Genomic DNA, 27,826 nt, shown 5'->3' on the forward strand with positions numbered 1-27,826 from the left:
CATGGGTTTTCTAGATTAATTAATAATGTTTCTCTTTTGTTCTTCTTCAAATACATATGTTTACCTTTTGGTATTCTTAAAATATGTTTGGATTTGTTCAGCCCTGCCTGATTATTATTAGAATTTACTTAACTATTTTTATTTATTATTATTATTCGTTAACTCGTTCTGACACTAAAACAAAGGAAAGAATATTGCGATGACAATCAAACCTATAGCTCTCACATTTGTTTACTTTTTAATTTGGCCAGGTCACGATATTATAACTTTTGTATGAACGCATGAGATCCTCCAACGCGGACACGTACACACACGAACGCGCAATATTTGTATGGGAAAAAGAAAAGGGCTGTTTTAGGGGTTTACCGGAAATTAGTTGAATTTTTCTCGCCGTACAAACCATCCTTGGACTTCAAGGAATATTTTAAAATAAAAATTGTTAAGATTGGTCCATGCGTTGTTGAGTTATGCCCTTACCAACACATTTTGCGATTCATTTTTATATTAAAGATTAACATTAGTGTACAGTGAAAATTCAAGGAAAAAAATCAATTTTGCAACTATGCATCGCTACTTGATAACCAGCGCATACGTTTATTGCGAACTGGATCGAAAATGCCATCATCAGCAGATATGTCCGATACTATGTAAAATACGTTCAGCCCATCTGTTGGGTTTTATTCATATTATATATTAACGGCTTCTGTTGGCTTTTTCGCTGTAACGAAGTATGTTATTAGCGATTGTTTTTTGCTTTCTCCGTTCGTTTATACAAGGTGGCGTAAAATTATTCACCCTATCAGCTTCAGTATACAAACAGACAAGCTTTGGAACACGTAAAGGTCACATACAAATTTCCATCACCCAAAAATATATATTCTTTTTTTCATTAAAAAAATTATCAAAAAAATAGATGATTAATTTTGCACCACCTTGTACAATTGTTATCCAGATACAAGCGACCTGAAAATTATTTAAAGTTTTAAATTTTAATGCACAGCCCGACTTGGTTCTACTTTTTTACTTAATACGACGTTCTTTTAAGAATTATGTTTTGTTTTGAAATTCGTGCAAGAATCAAAATTCCGTGTAAAAAGTTTATAGTGAACCGCGTTATTTCAAAACTATATAAAAAAGATCGTGTTAAACGAGAGTTGGGTATATTTTCTTTTGCTGTGCCTACGCCAGAACCAGAAATAATGTAAGACGTGGACTGAAAGGTCCAGGGCCTAACACATAGATGACACTCGTTTCATGGCATTCACCTCTTTTTCACTTAGTACTAACCTTAAAAAGGCAGCTGTTAAAATTTCATGATATTCTATTAGTTCGTGAGTTATTGTGCTAAGCGTGACGCTACTTTTGCTATTTTTTAGTTTGGCTCGGGACATTTCAGCCCATGTGTTAGCACTCAGAAGGCAACATTCCATGCATTATTGCCGAAAATTTGCCTCATTTACAGCAAAGAGTGTGGGCAAATTGGAACTTCACAGTATCAAATTACAAATCTTTTATCATATTAATGCCGAAATATCAAATATTAATACCATAAAACTAACTGTATTTTATTATCTCTAAAAAACAAAAACACCCTTTACATACACACTTATGTGTACATACATAATATATTGCATATGCGCGCTTGTGATTTTAAAATCAGTATCTGTTTTTTTTATATCTACATTAATGTGATAGGTATTTTGGCAATTTTGACATTTTGAAATGATTGCACAAATGTTATACGCCAGAGCATTTTTCATTTACCTTGAACTTTCCCAATTTTCTGTATTCAGCAAAAATTTAGAGATTTTCTATTTTCGTGCAATACATTTGATTGTGTGTGGAGTATTTTTGGGAAAGCGAGCATTTAATGGAATTTTAAAGCCCAAGTACTTAAATAAAGGGCACCCACATGCGTACAAATGTATGAAGGTATATATATTTTATGTTATTGGGGATCTACGTGAGCAAGCACCTGATAATAAATTAATATTTTTATTTGTTTACCTGATATGCATACCCACATACAAGTGGTCTTTTATATGTGCATACATAAATATATAAACGTAATAATAAACAATAAATAATAAATAGTGACGTAAAGACCTCATCGTAAATGCACTCGTTAAAGTGACTAGGAGGAGTTTTTTATTTCTGATTTTATACTCAATGCATGAATGTACATATGTATGCAGCAGTTGTTGTTAGGCCGACACAGTTAGATATTGTATATTTATATATGTATTACAGTGATTAAATCGAATCTCAATCTTCTAGTTTAAACTTGGCTGGTACGGCTGTGACAAATTTCATCTTCACTTCATTGGTTTCGTTGTAGTTGTAGCAGTTCATCGAGCCCTGCTGGTGCATTGCAATAACCGCTCGTTATCGTCTAACTCATCTAACTTCCTGGATGCAAAGAGAGAGAGAGGGGGGTTAATATCGTGAGGGGTACCTTCACATGCCGGAAATATATTGAGTATATCGGGGTCGATTTTAGATATGTAAGTAGGAGTTTAACCAGAACGTATAGTAAATGAGCCAAAATTACCCGAGTTGCACGAAGCAACTGAAGCTTTTCGTCTGCAATGGGTGGCGGTTGGATAACCGCGTTGGGGGCTTGGGAGTTTAGGGGGGTAGTATGAGACTAGCAATAAATGTCGTTTAATGTTTACTACAATAGGAACTGCTACAACAACAACTGATTTAGCGTCCGTGTGGCTTTTAGCTATCCAATAAGCTAAAAAAATGACAAAAATCACTTAATTTGTAAGATAATCGCATTTCTATGAATTTTTCCAGATATTCGACTTTCTGTGGCGTTTTTCACGAAAAAATCAAGTTTCGATAAGCAATGCAGATCTCGGCGTATACCCTCGGTAATCTTTCCAGCTCATTGGAGATTCAATGCAGTTCCTTGACTATTCTATGCCTATCGTAAAAGACGAAGACATCATACCTCTGGTGAGACTGATAAACGGGAAATTTATATATGTAAATCATCTACAGAAATTGGTTCATAGATGGCGTAGGACGTGAGACTGTTGATAAGCAAAAACCTAGTTGGGTCAAATGTGACTCAAAGTGTTCATAAGATATGTATGTATATATCTATCCTATATAGCTATCCTCTTTGTAAAACCCCATTTTCAATTCAACTACGTTAGGGCAAGAATTAACAGGAAATAATATAGCTGATATTTAGTATTTAAGAGTCTGTACGTATAGGCTGATGTTATGTATATTGAGCTATAGCAGCGGTGAATAAATATCATAGAATACTTTATCGGAGGTTTAATAAATAATATGCATATATGTATGCACGTACACTAAGTGTCATAAGTCTGCGCTCATTTGTGGGTAGTTGAAAAAGTAACACGAAAAAGAAAATTTTAATTTTTTAAGGATTTGTTTTTTGTTTTAACTATATAACGATATTAAACTTACTAAATAAAAATCAACATTCATTCTACATCACACCGGTTAACAATTGCATAAAAGATTTGGTTTGAAACGCTAAAATGACAAACTCTAAAAAGATACGCTCACTTAATCACAAATATTTAAAATATTAAAAAAAATAAACTCTCAAAAAATATAGACTTTTTAATAGCTTGTTGCAACATAGAGTTTACTTTTCCTCCACTTTTACGCAAAAGTTCTAGAGTTAGCAACCCAGTGCCTTGCTAAGGTAGCCGATTTGTCAAAGGAGAACAAGAAATCTGTCTACTAAGCAAACTTTTATTATTGAATCATGAAGTTTTGGTAGTATCTTCGCCAGTAATCTTCTTCTACTCCTCCCCCATAACATTTTTGATGTTTCATCATATTTCTTTTTTTCTTATAAATCGCTTCTACCAGAAGCGCCCATAAGTGTTCAATGGAGTATAAATTGTATAATTGTAGAGGCGTTGACAATAGCTTGGTTATATTTTATTACAGAGAAGCCATAAGCCATAGCTCTATACAAATACAATTTTCTTTATTTAAAAATGCAAAACTTCTTTTCATCAAAAAATTAAGCTTTTTCGGAAATTTTGGAGTCTTGTGTAAATGCTCATTTCCGAAAGCAATTTGTTTTTGCCTATTTATTAGGAATATAAATGGACTCTACCTAGCAACTCTTCCATGATAGCTGGCTTTTCTGATGACCCTTCATTCAATTTTCTTCAATTACAACACCGATTTTCCCGGTAGGTCTGCATAAGACTGCTCAGAATGAAACTGGGAACAACACTCTTCTTAACTAAAATTCTGTACACCAAACGCTAACCCTGGATCAATAATGATAGAGAAAGAGATTGCGCCTTACGAATTCGCTGTGTCATATAAGTCCCTCTATAAACAAACGAAAGGAAGGAGAATTACTTGTTTGTGAAGAAGAAGAGTAGGCAAAAGAAACAACCAAGCACAAGAAATTATACGCACACACACATACTTTCTAGCCTAAAAACGCAAACAAACTGCATTTGGCGGCTTTATATTATTATATTATTGAGCTTTCACAATAAAGCACACGGCACATCGTTTTCATTTGTTTGATTGGTTTAAATCTCACAAATTATAATATTGCCAATCCTTTCACTGAATTTTCACAATCATTTCATTTCTCCTATTTTTGTTTGTTTTGTTCGTTTGTTTAGTATTGCGAAGGGAGCTGACGTCAGAGTAAAGTAACTGTTTTTTAATGGCGCCACCTTCAGTGAAGTTGAAGTGATAATTTCGGTATTTTCGAAGTTTTCCATTACTGTCCAAACTCATGTTCATGCCTTGCCTGTTGCTCCTATATTTTTTGTGGATAGTTTTGGCCTTCTTTCCACAATTTTACTATAATTTTTCTCTCGCCATTTTCAATTTCTTTACTTTTTGCTTCCATTGCAAGGCTAAATAAAAATAATAAATTTATGTACAAAAACAAACCGTCTTAACAAAAAAAAGCGAATCCGGAAATAATGAGGGCATACTTTTGACATTTACCTTACTACGTATTTCCGAAAATAAGTAACATTAGAATCGGTGGCGACGCATTGCGCTGACAATTTTTTGTCGCCAACAAGACTACTACGATAGCAAACAACGAAGATGATGAATTTGAATTTAGACTGAAACTACCGTTAGAATTTTATTGACAAATAATATTTAAAAATAGAGGATCGTGGAATTGTGACACCTAGTGTATGTACGGTCAACATCAAACGAAAGTGTACACCAAATATTGACAGGCTTTAACTATTTATTTAATTTTTAATTTTAATTAATTCCATACAAAAATATAATTCATAATACCACGAAAACCATATAATGCTAAGTTTCAAACTTTGTACAATTTTCATCAAAATTTCTGAAAAAACTTTCAAGTATGCATTCAATTTTGGTATAGTAAAAAGCAGGTTTTATGCTTAAGTTTGGAACATTTTTGTGCATTTTCTCTCTTTAACGCCTACATAGACCATAGTTTTTTATATGGAACAAAACACCCGACACTGTCATCAAAAATAAATCCAGTTGATTTTTTAACCACTTGAAATTTGCACTTTATTATACCAAAATTCAATGATCTATAAAACTGGATATCCGAATTTTTTTTTTAAATTCTGAGTAAAACGTTTGAAATTTTGTTGAAAATTCGGCGAATTTTTACAAATTTTAAACAAAGTTCGAAACTTTGCTTTATATGCTTTTTGTTGTAGTATGAACTATAATATTATGAAAAATAATTGAATTTACAAAAAAAATGTATAAATAGTCAAAACCTATGAATATGTGGTGTACACCTTCTTCTGACGCTGACAATATACCTACATATATACGCTTTAGGCATAAAATGTTAAATTCTAAACAAATTTAGATTAATTTTCCTGCTTTAAAGTAGTTGTTGTTACATTGTTGCGTCGCATTGCTTGTGTTGATTTTCTCACTAAGCTAAGATAAAATAAATAAAGCGTGATTTAAAATGGGTACCGCTCATTGGGACGGGGGGTCGAAACTGTAAAGCTGTTTTTTTAACAGAATCAGGTTGTTTTTTCTTTGCTGTGTTGGCAAGTGCAAAGTATTGCACTAGAACAAAGCATTACACTGTAGTCATTTCAATAATCCGATGCACATATGTAGACTTGTGTGTGCATTGCGCTGCCAAGTTTCCATTAGATCATACGTTAAAAAAAAAAAAAAACAGTTCGTGATGTAAGTGATTTGCCCGAACGTAAGTACATTTTTGTATACATTCACCCACGCGAACAATCCGTAATGCATTATTTAATCTTTCTAAATAAAACCTTCACCGTTTGGGTCTTAATGTACCGTATTCTAAAGGGTATTTCAAAAGTGGCGCCTAGATGTCAGTAGTGAATAATTCCTGGACGGTACCTTTCATCTTTTCAATTTTACACGATAGAGTAACCCGCCAAAATTATTAAAATTTATTATGAAAGTGGTCGATCTTTAAGAACAACATATCGCAAAATTCGTAACATTTTTTGTGCAAATAATCGTGAATAAGTCGACAATTCAAAGGTTAGTGAAAGAATTTCAAGAAACTGGTTCTGTCGAGGTTAGAAAAGGGACTGGCAAGCCAAAGACCAACAACTGGACGTTCGGTTGAGAATATTGCTGCTGTAGTGCAAAATGTTGCTGAACAACTTGCAAATTGGATATCTCGACGTTATCGATTCTCAACAATTAGGAATTCATGAATTGACTGATTGGCGGATTTTACCTTTCGACGTGCTCAATTATTTATTATTATTATTTTTCACATATAAATAGTGAAACCTGAAAGAATCAACATTTTTAAATGTTTAATTTTAAAACAATATTGAAATACTCTTTACTTGTAATGTAATCACGATATTCCTTCAATTAGAACCTTTTAAAATCGCTGCAGCTAATGGGTCGCAACTTATGTAACGAAAGAAATAAACCTAAAGCACCCATCAACAATTATTTTAATATATTAACTCTTTCCCGTCCGCACGGTTCACAAAAATGTTCTTGTCTATCGCCGAAGCCTTTTGCAAAGTTGTTTATTAAAATGTTCAAATATATATAAATATAAAATATACAATTCATTGCGACATAATAAACTTCGCTGCCTCTTATTAAATGATAAAAAAAATGTTATTTATCGAGGTTATTGAAAAGAAAAACATTAAACTATTAATTATAATATTTTTTTTATTAAGCTACTTTTGAAAATAAAATATCTCATTTTTAACAAAATTTATTTTGTATTTAATTAATATTTTTGTACATTTATTTTATATTTATATTTATTTAATATTAAAAAAATGTGTCCTTGTGGTTTAAACAAAGATTTCGATCTTTTCCATTTTGCATTTTTTAAAGAAGCTGGTAGTCCTCGCTGAAGCCTCATTGTTCCACATACTCGGATTTGCTTTGAAATTATATAATTCTTTTGCGGGTTCAAAACTGTTGTATATATTATCCATGTAGAGATGATGGCATTTTCCAAACGAACATTTATTTAAAGTTTGTCCAAAGGCAACTCAAAATATATCCACTAGCAGAATCGTTATCAGGGAATATTTTTACAATATTACTAAAATTATATACCCATTACACTTCTAATATTCGAATCTTCGAAATTGTATATTAGAGAAGGGACGAGGATGCGAAATGCAAGGCGGTAACAGGTTTAGTAAAGACTGCATACAAAGTCTGTATGTCCCTCCAGCACTCTTGTAATTGGTGAAAAGATGTAGAACTGTGTTGGGTAATGGTGAAGAGGTGCCTGGGAGACAGGCATAAAACGCTATGGTAAGAGTCCCTAAACAATAAAACCAGCATGGGGTCGAGGAAAGAAGAAACTCGGGCCGGGATATCGGTCCAAACGTCGGTGGGAGTAGTGGCTGGTTACAGGCCCCAGCACTCGAAATGCTATAGCAAAACAATCGAAGTGATCAGTGTCAAGAGGTACTGCGGTCGAATCAGACTCGGACGTATAAAGCGTGAGCAGCGTAACAGCCATAAATACAGCTGTGGAAGAGGAGCGGCTGACTTCTCCAAAGGCTAACTTTTCAGGTACAGCTTGCGAAGGTTGGAACGGACCAAAGAAGAAGCCGAGTAGCGAAGGACAGGAAGCAAGGCGGTAATTAAAATCAAAACGAGACTCGGAACCAAGAGCTGTCTTACGACTACGGAGCGGGACGATCTTAGGTGGGTCAGCCAATGAAACTATTACATGAGGTAGAGAGCTCTTCTCTTAGGCGAGAGGTTCGCGACGACAAATCCAAGCTTCGCCAACAAAATAGAGGAGAATGTGGCAAAAAACTTATCGGAGCAGAAGAGGCTAAGATCCACTGAGGAAGAAAAACCGGCGGCTAAGCGTCCTCGTACCAATACCCCTGCAAATCTAAAGGGTAACGTTGTCGATATCCTATTTTTAACGTTACCATAAAATATGTATACCGTGAAATACAACAATTTTCGTCATTCTTGCACGTCGCATTTGGAAAAATGTTGAAAGAAGAAATTGATTCTTAAAATGTATTTTCACCGAAAATTTGTTAGTTTTTCTTCTCGGTTTGATTTTAATGCAGAATCGTTTTTTTTTTTTTTGTTTTGTCATTTCGTTTTCTCATTGAACATACTCGCAGGGTTGCATAGAAAATCTGGCACACATTTAATATTAATTAACTATTAATTGGCATTTGATAACTTGAATTTTTGTATGGTAAATTGGGTTACAATTAAGGCTTAAAATGTTAAAATTTTCCGAATGGCCGAATTAGGTGCTTGGTGGACATAGTTTAAGCATTTGTTTGTTGGGGTAGCAGACTTGGCAATTTTTATACTGGTGGTGGTACTGCTACTAGCTGTTTGCTGGTCGCTGCTTATTCAAGTTTTCATATCCACACTGATGAAACTCGTAACACACACCAATACTTAGGTACATTTTACATATTTTATTTTCTATTATTTACATTTACCACTTTACCGGTAGTAGAAGTAATAAAGAAAAACTCATTAGCGCGAAAAACAGCTACCAATACATGCAGTGAAACCTGATTTGCCAGATTAGCAAAAATAAGCCAAAAAGGACGTTCGTAGACAAACTAATTTCCAAATACCAGCGAAAAAGCACCCGTACGGAAAGGTTCATTTAATTCAATTCAAATAAAATATTGATTACAAATATAGGAGCATATTTTTAAGTGATCCTTTGAAATAGCATGACCAATGCTCGGATTGACCAAGACTGATTTTAGGCATTACAAATTTTGGAAAAGTAAAGATTCTAAGAATCCCAAAGATTATTTAAAACAAGGAAAGCGTGGCCGTCCTTCTATTGGTCGGAAGAGTGGCTTAACGTCATTTTTGGTGATGAGAAAAAGTTCAACTTGGACAGGCCAGATGGAAAGATGAAGTATTGGATACACACGCGCCGCCAAAGGACAACATGATATGCTCGGAATATTGGCGGTGGCTAACTTATGGTTTGGGCAGCTTTTGGGCATCACCTATTTGTTTTATTTCAAATTGCATGAATTCTAAGATGTACGCAACGCTTCTTGATAATGTTTTAATCGAATTTGCGGAAAGGTTTTGGGGAGAAAATTGGATATTTCAGCAAGATAATGCTGCATTTCACGTGTCTCAGCGGACTCTTTCCGAAGAGAGATAAATAGACCGTTTGCATTGGCCATCCCCACTGAGATTGTTTGGAGACTACTATCTAGTAATGCTTACTAAAACGGACGACAATTTGAACGGTTGATTAGTTTTACAAAAGCAATTGTGGAAGAATAGGACAAAAAATGGGATAGCACACACTTTTAAATATTTTAAAGTATTTGTTACATTATTTATTTCGTGTGGATGCATTGTTTGATTATGTTCGCTTGTATATACCTATACCTATATATAATTGGCGCGTACACCCTTTTTGGGTGTTTGGCCGAGCTCCTCCTCCTATTTGTGGTGTGCGTCTTGATGTTGTTTCACAAATGGAGGGACCTACAGTTTCAAGCCGACTCCGAACGGCAGATATTTTTTATGAGGAGCTTTTTCATAGCAGAATTACACTCGAGGGGCGACCGCTATTAGAAAAATGTTTTTCTTAATTTTGGTGTTTCACCGAGATTCGAACCTTATGTTTCGCTTATGAAATATAAAACGATTTTTATAAAATCGTCCTCAATTAATGTACATTAGAACTCCAAAAATAAAAATGAAGTACCTATTCTGATTTCTTAAAAAGAAAAACAGTTTGCTTCATTATCGCAAAATCCTCAGTTTTTCAGTGTTTTAAATATCCGCTTATTGCATTAATTACTTAGTGCACTATGTCCAACTCTGCTTGTCTGTTTGTATACTGCAGCTGTCTAGTTCACAAATGTGAAATATGATTGGCGTGCGATGCCATTTGCAAAAATTATAAATCTTCCGATAGGCTGATTAGCTTTGCGCCACCTTGTATATGTATGTCAGACTACGAATTCCTTTGCATCTCCAATGCACTAAGAACTATCACCAAACATAATGTTGACCAAGGTAATTTTATTTTTAATCATTCTTCATAGCGAAATCCATTTATTTCTTGAAATGTTTTGCCATGTCAGCCGTCGGAAATTAAAAACTGTTGTCAATCATTTTCAAATACATTCGGCGTTATCAGCGTGGTGTCAGTTTGCGGTATTTAATGAAAACGAGTATTGAAAAAGTGACATCGCCGACAGTTATGAGCGTCCGTAAAGATGAAATAATGAAAACCAGCCTTTATGCTTATTGCCAACTTGATACGAAGCAAAGTGCCCGGGTTGAACTCACTGAAATTAAGTGGACGAGATCGACATTAAATTCGAAATACCTACAAAATGAAGTCCAAAATAAACAAGACTGGTGTAAAAAAATATTTTTAATGGCGCCATCTTTTTACTGAGTTAGTGCGTTGGAAGTTACATCCCTAGCTGACTACCAGTGAAAGCTTGGTGACATTCGGTGGAAGAGAAGTTATTGCGTCTAAAGTGTCTGTATGTCTGTGTCGTCGGTACAACAAAGAGGTACTATCGAATTTTGTTTCAAAATCGATAAAACGTTTCAATTAATGAAATAGTTTAAAAAGACCGTGAACATAAATCAGTAATCACCGAAAACTCTATCGAAATTGTTTGTAAATTTATCAAAAATGAACCGAAATCATCGTTGAAATTCATGGAATCGGAGTTGAATATCTCCAAAACATCGATTGATCGCTTTTTAACTGATCATTCGGACTTACGAAAGGTCTGTGCACGTTTCATTTCGCACAAGTTAACTGAGGACCAAAAATTGCTCAGAATTCAACATTGGAAAGTCCTCATTAAAGAGGCGAGAAAAGACGAAAACTTCCTTTACAACATTGTAACTTGTAATGAAACGTGGTGTTTCTAACATGAACCTGAAACCAAGCGTCAAAGTACCGAATGGGAGCCCTCAAAAAATCGCGTTTGGAGAAGTCAAAAATCAAGTCGATGCTTTTTTGGTTTTACGATTCCAAGGGAAGTGTTCACAAGGAGTTCGTGCCAACGAGCCAAACCGTCCATGCAATTTTCTATCTTGGCGCTTTGAAGCGTTTGTTCCATCGCATTCGGCAAATTCGCCTTGAATACCGTGAAGGAGTAAGCTGCCTCTTACTGCATGATAATGCACCATCTCATTGATCCCCTCTTGTAACAGATTTTTTGACTGGAAATCGCATTTTAAACGTCAACCACTCACCGTATTCGCTTGATATGGCTCTCTGTGACTTCTACCTATTCGGAAAACTGCATTTGGACATGAAAGGAAAACGTTTTGCGTCCGTAGAGGCCATCCAAAAGGCTTGTACCGACATCCTAAAGGATATTCTGGCTAATGGCCTGAAACACTCTTTCGAAAACCTTTTAGATCGCACAAAACAGTGTATCGTTTCTATTTTAGCTCAGTCTTGTTTATTTTGGGCTTTACCTTGTATGGTATGCAGCATGGGGGTTGACGGTGGTTATCGTTAGAGTTATCCTTTGCTCCATCCTTTCAGTTATGTATGTATATTTGTTTAACGTCGTATTTCATTTTGATTTTTTGTGTGGTTGAAAATTTTATAAAGTTTTTTTTTATTAAAAATTTTACTTAATATAATTTTTCAGCACACATTTTATTCAATTCTAGGGAAACGTGCAAACAAATTCTCACACTTCTGCCGCTTCGGCCGCAAAGCAATGTTGTGTGTTTTCTGGGATCAGCGTGGTATGATTCGGTACGAGCTATTAAAACCAGGTGAAACAGTTGACGGTGCACGCTACCAACGACAATCGGTCGATTTGAACAGCGCTATACACCGAAAACGCCCAGAATATGCCGATCGGCGTCACAAAGTAATTTTTCTTGATGACAATGCACCGCCGTATCGAGCAAGAGTGAACCGGGAATTGGTGGAGACGTACGATTGGGAACCGCTACTGTATGCGCCTTACTCACCAGACTTGGCGCCTTCCGATTATCATTTGTTTGCGTCGATGGGCCACGCACTTTCCGAGCAGCGCTTCAATTCTCACGAAGAAGCCAAAAAATGGCCCGATGATTGGTTTGCGGCCAAAGACGGCCAATTTTTTTGGCGCGGCATCCATAAATTGCCTGAGAGATGGGAAAAATGTGTCGCTAGTGAGGGCTATTATTTTGAAGATTAAATTTGTAACCATTTTGAACAAAAATCTCATTTCATAGGTATATACCTGGTATTCATAATTCTCTACTTACATATGTATGTGCGTATGTATGTATTACATATACTTGTATATAAAGTGAAACCTCCTTTGGGGGGACACTCACCGTCAGTCAACTTTTGCCCGTCCAAGAGAGGTGTCCACTCAAGGGGATGGCAGCATATTTTATAAATTTTTAATTTTTTAATTAATATAATTGAATATTATTTCTTATTTGAACAAAAAATATATTGATATTATCTTTCGAACAAGAGTGTGTATGTATTTTTTCAAAAGTGCATTTTTCATTTATGTGCATAAGTGCATTTAAGGTTATTATTACGAATAATATAATATTATTATATTTCAGTTAATAAACTACATAAAACCAGAGATTGGCTGTGGCTCTCAATCTTTTTTACCAATTCTAATGCAATGAAGTCATCGCTGCAAATTCGCATTTAGTTTGGAACTATTGTACATTCAAAGCCGTTTCGTTTCAGAAAATTTCATTAGACTATTCGATAATACATACTCTCAGTGTCAGTACTATTATTGGCCATAGTTTTCATGTTTTCATCATTAACAAAACCCAACTCAAAATTTAGGTTTTCAGTCCATGAATTACTCTATTGTCATATATAAATTCATCATTCCCAAGGACTTTTTATAATTCAAATAATGATGCCGGTGTTGCTAACGGCAAGTCATCTTCGGGCGCGCATTCAGTTGACACATTCCTATTTTTGTCAAGCCCTTCTTTTTGGAAACAGTTTTTTATGGCTTCCGTTTGAACCTTTGTACAGGCAGCCTTTAGAAATTTATCGCCTCTAAAGCATTGATAATTTTTTTAGTTGAGTCTGTCTCTAAGCTTATCCATATACATATGATCCACTTGAAGGTTTTAATAATAAATTTTTAATTTAAAATTTCTAATCACTCCCTGATTTAAAAGCTAGCAAACTGAGGACGTATTACTAAGTAGGTAAATCATTTTGATATTCTTTAAACGAATATCACGATAGAGAGTTTCTGCGCTGTCCGGAAATAATAGTATTTTTCTATTTTGCAACTCCATTTTTCGGTCGAGTTCCTTCAGCCTCTATGCCATCATTTCACGTGTCATCCATGCCTTCTTATTTTATTGCCAATTTATAGAAAGTTTTCGTAATAATAACTGCCGCAAACGCTCTTGGACGAGCAGCATTACCAATAACAAGTGGTTTTTCTTTTTTTCATGCCATAATTGCACAAAATGGGACAGTAAGCCATTCCTCTGGTAACACGGGTCAACACAAAATTTGACTTTGACTTCAAAGCATTAAATTTCAATTCTTTAGGTCGTAATTAGACGAAAAATATGGCATGAAAAAGTTTGCTTTTCTATTTAAGAAACAATCTATGATTCTAATTTTTATTTAAGAATGAAACTATTCAATTAAACATTTTTAATCATTTTTATTAATTTTTACTATTAAAATAACTTACAAAAAAGTAGAAAATAATTTAAAAGTGTAAACTTTTACTTTTTCTTTTATGTTCATAGTTTTCATTATATTGACCTTGATAACGTTGTTCAAAGCTCATAATGTCCTGATGAAAACGTTCTCTTTGCTCTTCTGAATACGCTCCTATGTTGTTTTTGAATTGATCTAAATGAGCGTGCAGCATATGTACTTTCAATGACATCCTGCAGCCCATCGCCTTAAAATTTTTCAGCATATTTTTAACTAGCTTTTCGTAGTTTTTAGCTTTGTTATTTCCTAAAAATCCAGAAACGACTGGTTTAAAACGGTTCCAACTCGCTTTCTGAGTACGATTCAGCAACGTTGGAAATTTTTCATCAGCGAAAATTTGTCTGATTTGCGGACCAACAAAAGCCCCAGCTTTAATCTTTGCTTCTGATAACTTCGGAAAAAAATTTCGTAAGTCCTCAAAAGCTTCTGAGGTTTGATCCAGTTTTTTAACAAATTGTTTCATCAACAATTTCACTTCAACAATTGGCTCAAATTTTACGTTTTCTTTCCCGACACAAAGTTCTGTTCTTTACGACCGTTGAGTATAATGCTTAGCATCCGCTCTACTGTCCCATAAGCACAAATAACACGGATACTTTGTATCAAGAACTGGTCGTGTCAGATCATGTGTGACTGGAGCAGAAGTAGATTCTAGATCAGGATATTCAATAGGTTTCTCGGATTCACAATGCAAAAGTAGCAGTCTTTAATGTGGTCATTTGGTTCTCGCCAGATTCTTGGTATGGCAAATTTTAAAGACCTTCTCTCACCTCGATACCAACCTAAAATATAAAAACAAAAATCGATATGTCTATTAAATTTAATTTACTATGTAAATCAAATAATTTGATTCCGAACAGGATACCCAAAGTATGATTCGTAGGCTTCACAGAGGACGTGAGATGTATTTTCTCTTCGTTTTTGTTCATAATAAAGCAGATAATCATAAAATAAACATTAGGACAAAGAACTAAAATTATTTTGTAGAGTCGTGTAATTTACCACAATTTTTTAAGTTGATGTTTTGTTTGGCAATGCTCGGAAGAAAATACCTCTCCTGTTAGCATTATACAGTGATGATATTATACCAAACGTACTGACTTAACTATTTTTTATCTAGAGAAATTATGTTTGCAAGATTTGATTATTAAAAGTTACCTACTCTGCTAATTCCCGGCCGAATAAATTGTTTTTGTCGTAAGCGTAAATTATTTTTCAATTTTGTCCTTCACACTAAGGTTTTGATTGTTTTACGTATATCCGCTATAACTGAACACAAATCACTGCCCGAACCAAGCTAAATGTCAGCATGAAAAAACATCACACTTTATCCTTTGAGGATTTCATGTCCGCTTAACAGAAGTTTTTGTTTGATTAATTCTAAAAAAATATGAATGCCTTTTGATAAGAGTTTCGCGTCCTGTACCAATTTTATGAAAAATAACTACTCGCGCCCGCCAAGAGAGTCCTTGCTTAAAAGAGCTTGATTTGTTCCGAAATTTAAACTTAAAACTTGGTATAGGAAAAAGTGTCCACCGAAAATTCAGTATTCAAGTATTCAAAAGAAAGCAAGAAAGAATAAAAAAAAGCGAAACATGAGCAGTAAAGAAAAATGGAAAATTTAACAAATACAAATTTTTATATTGTGACTACATCATCCTAAAACAAGCTTGACATTTATATTCTTAAGTCGTTGCCATATCACAATTTTATTTACTAAAACATGCGGCGCAAAGGTCATTTTTTTTATTACAAAGTTATGTAAGCCGACATAAACCTTTAAGTATTATTTTTTCAATAAATTTCCGTTAAGTCAGAAATTGTTGACAAAGTTTACAACCTAAGAAATACTAAAACGGCACTAGTAAATCAATTTCAAACACAACTTGAGAGACACCAGCAGTTATTGTAAAAAGTGGAGAAGGTAATCTTGTAGCATACCAGATAGGCGTTTTATGTTTCCAAATGAATTAGTTCTTTACTTAACCAACTGACACGCCTATTAAAACAACTTTCGAGCATTCGCTGATATTAGCAGGAACAAATGAAGTAATAAAAATTTGGGATGTGCGTCGCGAAAATAAAATTTATAGGTCGTCTGATTTACGATCGCGATTTTCCAGCGGTTGACATCACTTTTTTCTGCAATACTGTTTTTTATCTTTCGTTAGAGGGATGAAACGAATTTTCGTAGCTAGGTGTGTAAGTGTTTAACGGTTAGTGTAACACTTTGTATAAAAAAAGAAACTGTAAGAAATTCGCTATAATTTAAAAATGTTCTTTTTATTCAATATTTTCCAATTTTTTAATTACGCCATTCCTCATTGAAGACCATAAATGTCAATGCGGATACAGTTTTATGGCTTTGAAATAATTCGTACACTCACACACGTACAACTATAAGTACGAGTATTCCTTTCACTATCGAACATCACTCAAACTTTCAACCACCAGAGTTGTAATGTAAGTATTACAGCAAATTCAAGCGAAATATTCGCTATTGTGTGTATATTTGAGGTATATTTTCCCTGCGCAATTACAGCTTTAACCAATCAAAGAAATGAAAGTTTCGAAAGATGCTCATTATCGATTTTTGTGTCAACTAAGTATTGCTGAACGAACCTAACCAAATATGCTTTGCTCAATTCGGAAGTGCACCGATTCGAAACTACGTGCAGGAAATATCAAATAATAGAAAACGTTTTTTCTAATAGCGGTCGCCCCTCGGCAGACAATGACAAGCATCCGAGTGCATTTCTCCTAAGAAAAATTTCCTCACAAAACAAGGAGCCGGCGTAAAACTGTAGGTCCCTCCGTTGGTGGAAAAACAAGAAGACGCACACCACAATTAGGAGAAGAAGCTCGGCTAAGCACTCACAAGGAGTGGAAGGACCAATTATTATTTTGCCTCCAGCAACCAGTTTATTCTTCAAGTTTATCCCTTCAAACTACTCCCCATCAACTGTAACGCGTCCACCAGTTGTTTTCCCACAAATCCTTTCTTTTTTGGTGAATTGTTACGCGTAATAACACCCAAATAATAGTTCTTATTAACTATCTGACCAAAGATTTGCTCTTACAATACCGTTTTAATCCAAATTTTTTTTTTAGGGCGTGGTTTGTTTTAGTCCTGGTTCATTCGGAGTTCTCCACTTACTCGCGGATATCTGGATTGCCTGTCGTACTAATAAACCAACGTCGCATCTCTTGTAATGATACGTCTGATGAGTGTTGGGTCGAATTCAGACTTGCAAATCTGGTTTATGGCTATAGCAACGCACTCCCTTTTTTGCATGAAATTCAGGTCCTTTAGGACCAACTTAGCACCAACAAGGCGCAAACACAAATCATTAACTACAATGCCCTGAACGGATCCATAAACAATGTTCAAGTCTTCTGTCAGCACTCTGATGGCAAATTTGATAAACTTTTCCTACACTTTATTGATGTTTTCATCAGTTTTCGATGTCAATAGCTTTCCAGTTCGTTATCTTTTCGTCATCCTCGATGGGTTCCCGATCTCTTCTAAAGCGTTCGTGCTACTGGTAAATGGCTGTTTTCCTTAGAGTTTGCCTACTGAAACAGTTTCCCAATATTTCTAATGTTTTTGCACCATTGAATCTATTTTTAACGCAAAATTTAATAAACACAATCTCGTTGTTGCAAATTTAAAGCCATTTTTTAAATTGTGAGAAATAGAAAACACGTTCTGAGGTATATTTACTCAACACGGCGTAATTTTTACAAATGCAAAGCAATAGCGATACAATTTTCGGGAGATTGTTAATCAAAGATGTGGCAACAACAAAAGCCAGAACTCAAATCATTTAATTAGAGCGTCTCCTGACGGTTTTTCCGGAAACTTGAGCTCTTCTCCCCTTATGTATTGTAAAAGTAAAGAACGTAAATTCTTCCTTAGACTGAAGAACATCAACAAGTTTATAGAAAAAAATATTTAAATGGGTAAACTTGAATCTCCCAAAGCATTCCGATTAGGTCTATGACTCTTCAATCATCGCAATCTCACATCTTGGAGTAGTATATCGGGTTCGAGCTACTAATATACATACACACACAGATACCTCTAACACATTGAGTCTAAATTTTTTAACAAATAAACCCAATAGTGGAACAAAGTTCGGTTCCCGGTGGCACCCCAACACCGTACACTTACTTTGTAAGCCGCGTTTGCTCCTTACATTTACGCCCGGTTCTATAATTTTTCCTGCAACTTAATTGTCATCCCACATATATGATCATACGTACGTACGTATGTCTCTCTATAATATGTATAAAGTATTTAGGTGTCATAAAATCATCCATTCAATCACGAATTGGTTCATTATATGTCGTTCACGTCAACGCAGTTAGCGATCATTAGCTGAAATGAACTGTGAGATGCGTGAGGTCAAACTGCAACGGTCACCTTCATATATAGTATGTGTGTGTGCATGTGTATGTGAATGCATTTAAAGTCATACACACCGCATATGCAGCCGCATGCCTGCCGCCTTTATTGCAATCTCGCAGTTTCATTCTGATGATTGCCAAATGTAATTTTACAACCGCATCGGTGCTTAGCTTGAATCGGCGCAATCACAATCACATTCACAACCACAAAAGCAACCACAATGGGAGCACACATGTGCGCCTTGAACTTTGCCACAATTGGTTTTTGCATATATTTTTTTTTTCTATGAACATTGGTGTTTGTTGTTTCTTTTGTTGCATTTGCAGTTTCTGTTGCACGATTCACTGATTACACACGATAATCATTTGGATTTGTTTTTGTTGTTGATGTAATTTTTTAAGTTGATGCAATGATTTTCAACAAAATATTCCCACAATTTCTTTACGCGCTTGGAAAATTACATTTAAATAATGATTAGCTTCAGCTTCAGCTGCAGCAGCAGCAACATTATCACTATCATTATCATCATTTTCATTTTCATCATAGCCATCATGATCCTTTGTCCCCCAGCTTTATTTGGCTGATTGTTGCTTTTATATGGAACGTGGTTTTGACGATTGCAACGTGTGGCAAAGGTACGACTGTGTGGAAGGCCCTCAGTGGTTTGCTACTTTTCGAATGGCAGGAGGTATCTATATACATATGTATATGTGAATATGCATATGTATCTGTGTTTAAAAGACTGAAGCTTGAAAATTTCAGAATCAGACGGCAGGCAATGAAAATTCTTCGTAAATTGTGTTGACGTGAATTCGTGATAAATTTCTAATTGCATTCAGGCAATTTATTGCAATTGTGAAAATTGGTCATCCTTACGTACTGTATAGGTATACATACATTAGGGTGGGCTCATATTTAGTGTGTCCCATTGGTTGTTAAACGTTGTAGCTGTGATACATGCAAACAAAAAAAAAGAGTTTTTTAAGCTGTCTTCACTAGAGATTTATACTTCTATTCTGCACGTTACCAGAAATTTAGAAACCGACAAATTTTCTTACTAAACATTTAAAGTTATATTTAAAACTTGCTATTGACGCTGTAAAAACACTTGAAGGTTAAATATTATATTTGTAATTTCAAAAATATACGTTTTTTTGTTTTATGTGAAAAAAAGTAAATTAATATCATCTTTTTTGCCGTTGTTGCTGTAATCAAATTCTCAGGCTATACATTCTTTATTTGTCTTATTTTGTGTTTAGAAAACTTTATTTTGTTTTGTATTTTGCCTTTACTTATAATTCGGAAGACATTTTACAAATATTTGATACATATAAAAGTGACTTCGATTGCATTGTCAAAGGTATACTCGTATATAGGTACCATGGAGCGTTGACTAAGGTACCTAGGGTCTTGGATTGCAAACGCTGCAGGATTTCCAGATTTGAATTTGATGCTCTGCCCCACAGTTGGATTCCATAAGCACATACTGGTTTTGTCATACTTAATGCGTGTATCATGGAAAAAACTGTTTTTTTTATACAACCGATGTTAAAACGTATAACTTTAATTGCCTATGAGTTCGTTTGATTCCAAACATTAAGAGGTCTGTCTGCTCAAATTAAATTTTACTGAAATATGCGTGGATGTACCACCTTGATCAAAAAGTTTCATGAATATATTCAGAAAATTCAAAATACAAGTTTATTCCTCAAAAATGATTTTATCGGCTTAAAAGTACTTCTCATCAACTGCAACGCACCTATGCCAGCGTTTGGTCCAGGTCTCGAAACATATCTGGAACTCTATTTTCGGTACAGTCGGTCTTCGAATTTTCTATTGCTTCCTTTCAGCTGTTATAAAGTGTTCGCCCACTACGGAGACTCGATCAAACAGAATAAAGTCACAGGGAGCCAGGGAGCATATCAGGTAAATTCGATGGCGGGTGGGTGGTATTTGTTCTGGGCGAAAAGTTCACGGATAATAAAGGGACTGTGCGATAGTGCATTATCTTGGTGCAAAACCCACGAGTTGTTTTGCCTCAAATCCTTTTTTTTTGACGAATTGTTTCACATAAACCGTAAAATGATTTATGATGCCCAAATAATAGTCCTTATTAACTGTCTAACCTTCTGCCAGGCAATACCGTTCGTGGGATACAATACCATTGTAATCCATAAAAGTCGAGAGCATATTTTTCTTTTTTGGCTGAAAATGACATAGTTTTTTTGGTCTTAGTTCATTTGGGGTTCTCCACTCACTCACCTGATGTCTGAATTGCGTGTCGAGCACTTAAACTCTCGTCTCGTCTGCAATAATGTTGCGCTTGATGAATGTTGGGTCGGATTCAGCCTTGGAAAGTATATCTTTGACAATATCAACGCGGTCCTTTTTTGCCGCTCTTTTGGGACCAATTTTTCAGCAACACGGAGCAAACCAATATCATTAACTACAATGTTCCGAACGGATCCATAAGCAATGTCCAAGTCCTCTGTCAGCTCTTTAATGGTTGATTTGAGGTTATTGATACACTTTTCTTTCCCTTTATTGATGTTCTCATAAACTTTTAATGTCGTCGGTCTGCCACTACGCTCTCTCTTATGAAGCGTTCCTGCCACTTATAAATGGCGGTTTTCTTTAGAGTTTCTTTATTGAAAAAGTTTATCAATATTTCTTAGGTTTTCACGCCATTGAAAGTCTTTTTAACGCAGAATTCAAGGTAGCCATGAAATTTCGCACATTTCTTAACGAAATGGCTGAGTCATTTCACCTGAAGGTAACATGGGTTCCTGGCCATTGCGACATTGGGGGTAACCGCAGAGCCGATGAATTAATGAGACTCCGCACCAAATTGACCGATGAGTATATAGACAATGACATAAGCATACTCTTACAAACATGTAAGCTACTTTTCCTTGAGGAAATCGTAAGAGGAACGAGTGAAAGATGGTGTAATGAAACCACACGCAGAATCGTCCGACAATTGTGGCCGACTCTTAATGCTAAACTCGTATCATAGTTATAACGGGGTACTGCCTATTAGGCAGGCACGCTGAGAGCATAGGTGTGCAAAAAGCTGTCTAGATGAGAAAGCGGAAGAGACGATATCGAATCTTCTGTGCCATGGTCTTGCTCTATTCAGACGCAGATTTACGATAAGTATTTTAGGTAGACAATTCATTAATGAATTGGGAGATATTAATACCATGGAAATCGGGGATCTTCTAAAATGTTTGAAAAGTGCACACTGATTTTAGGAGAGATAAGGACAAGTTCCCCACGCGGCATCACAATGGGCTACGAGTCTGAGTGTGACCCACAGTGAACAACCGATTCAACTTAATCTAACCTAGCCATTTCATCATTGAAAGACTTACTTATAAACAACGTTTTTAAATTATCAAAATTCACTTCGCAAATAGATCATTAAAACATAAAACAAAAAGAAATGGCTCATGGAGATCCTTTTTTACCGACTCACTGATGTATTTTTATGTTTTTTTTTGTATAATTGTGGTCAAAAATTGAAAGTTATGGTGAAAATGTGAATAATTTTGTGTAATGTTTGAAAATTTGCGTTACATGGTTTTTGTTGTAGTATGCACTATATTAACACAAATAATGGTGTGCGTATAACTTGCAGCGGGGTGTATATGCGAAGAAATCGTAGGAGTGGTTTGGGCAAGTACATAAGAGCATTATCAGATGATACTTAGGGTTTCTTTTAGGCCCGAAATTCTAAGTATAGATTGCAGCAAGGCAGATTTATTAATAAATACGTCTTAAATCGTAGTTTCTTTCAGACTTTTCAGCTTTTGCTCGACATTAAAAGTGTTGACAGTGGCTGTTATACTATTTATTGAAGCTAATGCTTCTTTTAATTTAAAAATGTGAACAGGCTTAAGAAATTATGTTTGGACATATGGACACTAAAAGGCTGAGCTCTAGGGCCAGTCTACTCCATGAAAGGTATTGGTGGCTAGAATCATGCAATTATAACTATTTTATTTTTATTCTTTACCATAACCAGACGATACGAGTTCTCTATATCCGCCCAATCGACTGACCAAACGATTGAATAATGTTAAACATCCGTCTTACAATCTTAATTGGACAGCAAACGATTTGTGTTTATGTTAAAGCATTTGAGCTCTAATATACATAATTATTCACTTTCATTTTGATTGCTTAGCATTAATTATTTATGGATAATAATTTCTAAGTATTGTAGGGCTTATCATCTTCATGTTTCGTACTAAAAGGAAGGACTTCTTGAAATCATATCGAAAAATATAATTAAGTAATTAAGTGTAAACAATTAATTTCTTCTACGTTTGTTGGTAATAATATCATATAAACTAAATAGAAGTAAAGCCAACAAGTTTGCTGAGTTGTTAAATGCAATAGTGAAGACTTCAATCAAGGGCTTGCGATAATAAACTTGTCTGCCAATATAAATACCAATGAGCAAACCAATTACCTAATTTGTTTGACATAATAACAGTGGCGTATTTTTTCCCATGCACAGGAATTTACTTTGAAATACCCAAATCGTTGCACTTTCACCAATTTTACTTTAGTATTTTTAATTATATCGGCCATCGAGTTACAACCTAAGCCTCGCTACGACGCATCATGGCTAAAAAGTGGATGAGCATAGCAATAGAAAAACTCATCTTCATATTTTATTATTACGCGCTATTTTATGGGATTTCAACATTTACTTATCGAAAGGCTGCAAAGCGAACAAACGAGCTCCGCGCATTCAATGTAATATCGAGTTCCAACTCTACACCGTTTATCATAATTCAGTGGAAATGGCTCACGTGGGTCTGTGGCATTGCACGAATATTTATTTCAATCGGTTACTTCTATGGCAGTCTTATGATGTGGTATACCACCGACGAATTTTACAACCTCATAACCTTATTGCAGTCAAGTATCGCAGTTACCGGCTCCATTGCCCTGGGCATTGGTTTGCTGCGTTCGGGTGCACGTTTTGTTGATATGATGAATTGCTTTCTTCAGTTATTTCAGCGAACTGGCCGCCTAACACCAAATTCCAGTATAATGGGTCAACAACAATTTGTATTCCTTCTGATGATAAGCATTTTTAATATCAATGAAGCAGCAGCCTTAACCGTGCTTATGGACTATACAGACTGGAGGGAGTTTGCTTTGGCTTCAGCAAAAATCTATATGGAATCTGGCCTAACTATTAGCCTGTATATAGTCATCGTCGGATATATGAGCATTGGCGCACTCTTCACATCCATGAACAGATATATGCGTGAAGAGTTTCAACCGAGAGCCAAATGTCTGGACTATGTTTTAAGGCGAAAATTTAATTATCGCTCACAACATTATAGGCGCAAGCTCATTCGTATGACTAGAGAGCTAAATGAGTGTCTAAGCATTTACAATGACATTTATCAAGCAGCTGATAGTTTTCATTATAATTTTCGCTTTCATATATTCTTTGCTCTCTTATATGGCTTCAGTGCTCTTGCTATAATAATGTACAGTGTCCTATATACGCAAGCTGTTACTGAAACCTTCGAATTGACAGGATGGCTCTATTGCGTTAAGATATTCCTGGAAGAGCTAATAATAATTTTATCTGCATACTCGGCGGTTCAGAGCGGCATTGCTGCCAACAAATTGAGTTTGGACAGCGTGTATATGGGTGGCAATAAGGAATGGAATCGAAGTGTAAGTACCAAGCTAAAAATATGTAAGTGTACTAAAAGTTTAACCCTAAGTTAGCGTGAGATTTTAATACGCAATTACCATTTTTGCTCACAATAGTAGACAGGTAGGTGATATAGTTAGATGCGGTACCAACTGGTGGTAGCAGAGGAAGAAGAAGGCCTCCTCTGCGTTGGAAAGATCAGGTGGAGAAGGACTTCGTGCTTCTAATCGGCGCTGGTTAACATGAGCAAGAAACGACTGGCGTGCTTTACGAAACTCAGCCAAAATTCGTCAATCAAGAAGAAGAAGAAGGTGAAATAGTTGAAGTTCCAGACTGACACCCCCGAGTAACACTTAAGAGCCATTTTAACACCATTATGAGATCTCCAACGGACTGTTGATACAATGGAGAAGGTTGATGGTCTTTTGGTTGGAGCACTGCCCCAGGCTATCAAAGAAAGGAGCAACCAGTGACCTTAATCGTCTAGCTGTCAAGCCCGAACATTTACAGAGAAAGTGCTCAATAATCTCCTTGCCTGAAAAGCCCCCACAGCTACTGCAATGTGAATTAATGGGACACCTATCTTTTCTGCGTGTGTGCTGATCGTTCAAAGACCATTAAGCACAGCTACGAGTATGGAAATTGAATGGCGTTTAGTCCTCAGGACTTTCGGAGTCTTCTGTCTATTGTACTGGAACCAAAAGGTTTTCGAAATAGCACACGAAGATATGGAGCTCTATCTGTTCTGCGCTTTTCTGGGGAAAAAGTTGTGCAATTCCCTTTTAACAACAGTCAGGAGGATGCCGATGATCTCTGAGACCAACCCAGTCAACCCCTTCTCGACAAGCTCATCAGCAATATCACATCCCTGTATGTTCCTACGTCTTAGAACCCAGATGAGAGAAATGTTACCTGCATAGCCAAGAGATTTGATCTGCTCCTAACAGGAGTTGACCAATTCGGATCTGCTCCATGGCGTCGTAGGAGCGTTGATAGCAGCTTGACTATCGGAAAAATGTTAATATCTCTCTCGTTTCCGCGTTCCCTAAGCATTTTGCTTGCCTACAGAATCACAAAGAATTCTGCCTGAAAAACAATAGCAGTATTCGGCAGTTTAAAGGAGATAGATAAATTGGTTGATTGGTAGCCTCGACTCCGACTCCAGATTCCAGATTCCATCAGTGAAGGCAAAGGTACCAGCCGCGGTACAGATTTTCCCCTCGCTCGAATTCTACCTATTTGGAAAGATTGCCCTAGTATGTCCCTCAAACTCCAGTTTGTGGATAAAGAGATCTGTTCGAAGTTCAGAAAATGCGTAAAACATTAAAATTATATTTGTGCGGCAAAAATGGTCTTGGCTTGGACATAGCTAAGGGACGCGAGCGGAAGGGCTCAAGGCTGACTTTATGTTCAAGGAAGGTACGAATCAGGACAGCTTTTTTCTTAGTAACTCACCAAAAGTGACTTAGAATGATGTTAAAAACGCATAAAATCATATTTTAAAAGATTCGAAATAGTTATCTGCTATCTATTAATAACTTTCCTCGAAAAATATATGCAACAAATGGATATTAGTACCAATAGCAAGCAACCTTTGTTATGGAAATTTGGTCCTTGGAATGGCTATGACAAGATATCGGAGCGCCCAATTGAAAAAGCTGAGTTCTGAATGAAGGAAGAATGAAGTTCGCAGTACATACTAAAGCAATTATAGATTGTGGTAAGGCACAATACTTGAGAAAATCTATTAAAAATCGTGGCTGAACACTTGCTAGTGGTCTCCTCAGAAGTTCGAGACTTTATCACGGCCAAATCAAAACATTTTTCTCGGGTTGACCCGATCGATTGTAATGTAACTCGAAACTCATTGTTATACTCGTGAGGAATAGTAACTGTAGTAACGTCGGATAAAACTGTTTATTTGATTACACCATATTGGGTTGAGGTTGATGTGGCATCTGTTATTCATTCCTAATTATGCACACTGTGAATTCTTTATTATTATTTTGCTTCTGAAATTAATTGCACGACCAATGTTCGAAAACGACCGATATAGCCAAAATGCGTTATTAAGGAGTGTCAGGGAAAATTTAGAATTTTTATAACTATGGTAAAAGTTTTATGCTTTTTAAAGTAGTGATTATAACACATTGGCTTAAATATTTTGGACCCTTTCAGACCCTGAAATTTTTACCTAATCTTTTCTATGTAACTTAGGCGAGTCTGACCCATATACTCGTTTGTGTGTGCCCAGGTTGTTGTAACAGTTGAATTTTTATGTATTGGCCAGAAATTGTAGAAGTTTCATAAATATATAAAGGGGTTTCCAATAACAGGTGTTAGGTGTTAAGGTGGAGAGATGATTAACGATTTTTTATGGCCGGAATTGGATGGTAGTGATCTGGACAACGTTTATTTTCAACAAGACGGCGCTACGTGCCACACAAGCAACGAAACCATTGATCTTTTACTGGACCGTGTTATCTCTCGAAGAGGTGATCACAATTGGCCACGGAGATCTTGTGATTTAACACCTTGTGACTTTTTTCTTTGGGGCCACGTGAAAGAGAAGGTCTACGTCAACAGCTCAGGGTGAATTGAAGACCTCAAAGATGGAATTCGTGAGATTATCGAGAACATAGGGTATGGAAAATTTAATTAAAAGGATGATGTTATTTTCCACTATTAACGGCATACCTTCCTCTTTATAATGAAATAGGCATCCGATCATTTATATTAAAAAATATCATTTTTCTTTGACTATCAAAATAACACCTCTTAAAAAAACCCTTTAGTTTAGACATGGGTCTGATAGGGTTAAAATTGCACACGATTTCTGTGTACATATACATAAATATATTTGGTTTGCTTATACTTTTAGGTGGAAATATTCATCAATCGTATTAATTTGTACGAATTCAAGCCGAATATTTTTGGTTTATTTGACGTTTCAAGCGATATTTTGCTGATGTTCATATCTGGTTCCGTAACATATTTAACCTACATCCTGCAAAATACCATGCTAAGCCAACAGTAAATTTGGTCCGAAATAATACAGCGATACGGACAATAAATACTGACTAAGGGAGCCATTTGTGGTACCGTTGCGGTTGTATGCAACACTCTATGCACGAAGTTAAAAGGGGACCCCGTCTCACATGTCTACCCACGAATATGTACACAAATATCCGCTCTACATTAAAATGCATATAAATATCGATGTGATTTCAACCCTATTCTTCAGTATTATTATCATCCGACAATGGCGTCAACCCGCAAGCTATTCAACTACGAGCCGAACGTGTCCACCTGTCTCACAGAATGATATGTTGTGTGACTTACTTGCATGCGCGTAATGCCTGAAAATGCATATATTTGTGTATAATAATGTACATATGAATAAACTTATAAACGAGCAGGGTTGGCATTTCAATTACAAATATATGTACTTTAATAAAACAACAACTATTCTTCGCTTTTGCAATCCTGCACGCAGAAATGGTGCGCCATGGAGTAGCTGAGTTTGCTG

At 35.7% G+C, this 27,826-nt stretch overlaps 1 protein-coding gene across 1 annotated transcript; it reads left to right on the top strand.

Annotated features, from left to right (window-relative positions):
- Positions 1-23,492: 23,492 nt before the first annotated feature.
- LOC128854778 (putative gustatory receptor 93c) lies at positions 23,493-27,370 on the top strand. Its single transcript, XM_054089166.1, has 2 exons — positions 23,493-24,317; positions 27,179-27,370. The coding sequence occupies exons 1-2, from the start codon at positions 23,493-23,495 to the stop codon at positions 27,332-27,334; spliced, it is 981 nt and encodes a 326-aa protein (XP_053945141.1). The 3' UTR covers positions 27,335-27,370.
- Positions 27,371-27,826: the final 456 nt, after the last annotated feature.

Source organism: Anastrepha ludens, chromosome 2 (assembly GCF_028408465.1).
Source record: "Anastrepha ludens isolate Willacy chromosome 2, idAnaLude1.1, whole genome shotgun sequence".
In the NCBI taxonomy this organism is placed as follows: domain Eukaryota; kingdom Metazoa; phylum Arthropoda; class Insecta; order Diptera; family Tephritidae; genus Anastrepha; species Anastrepha ludens.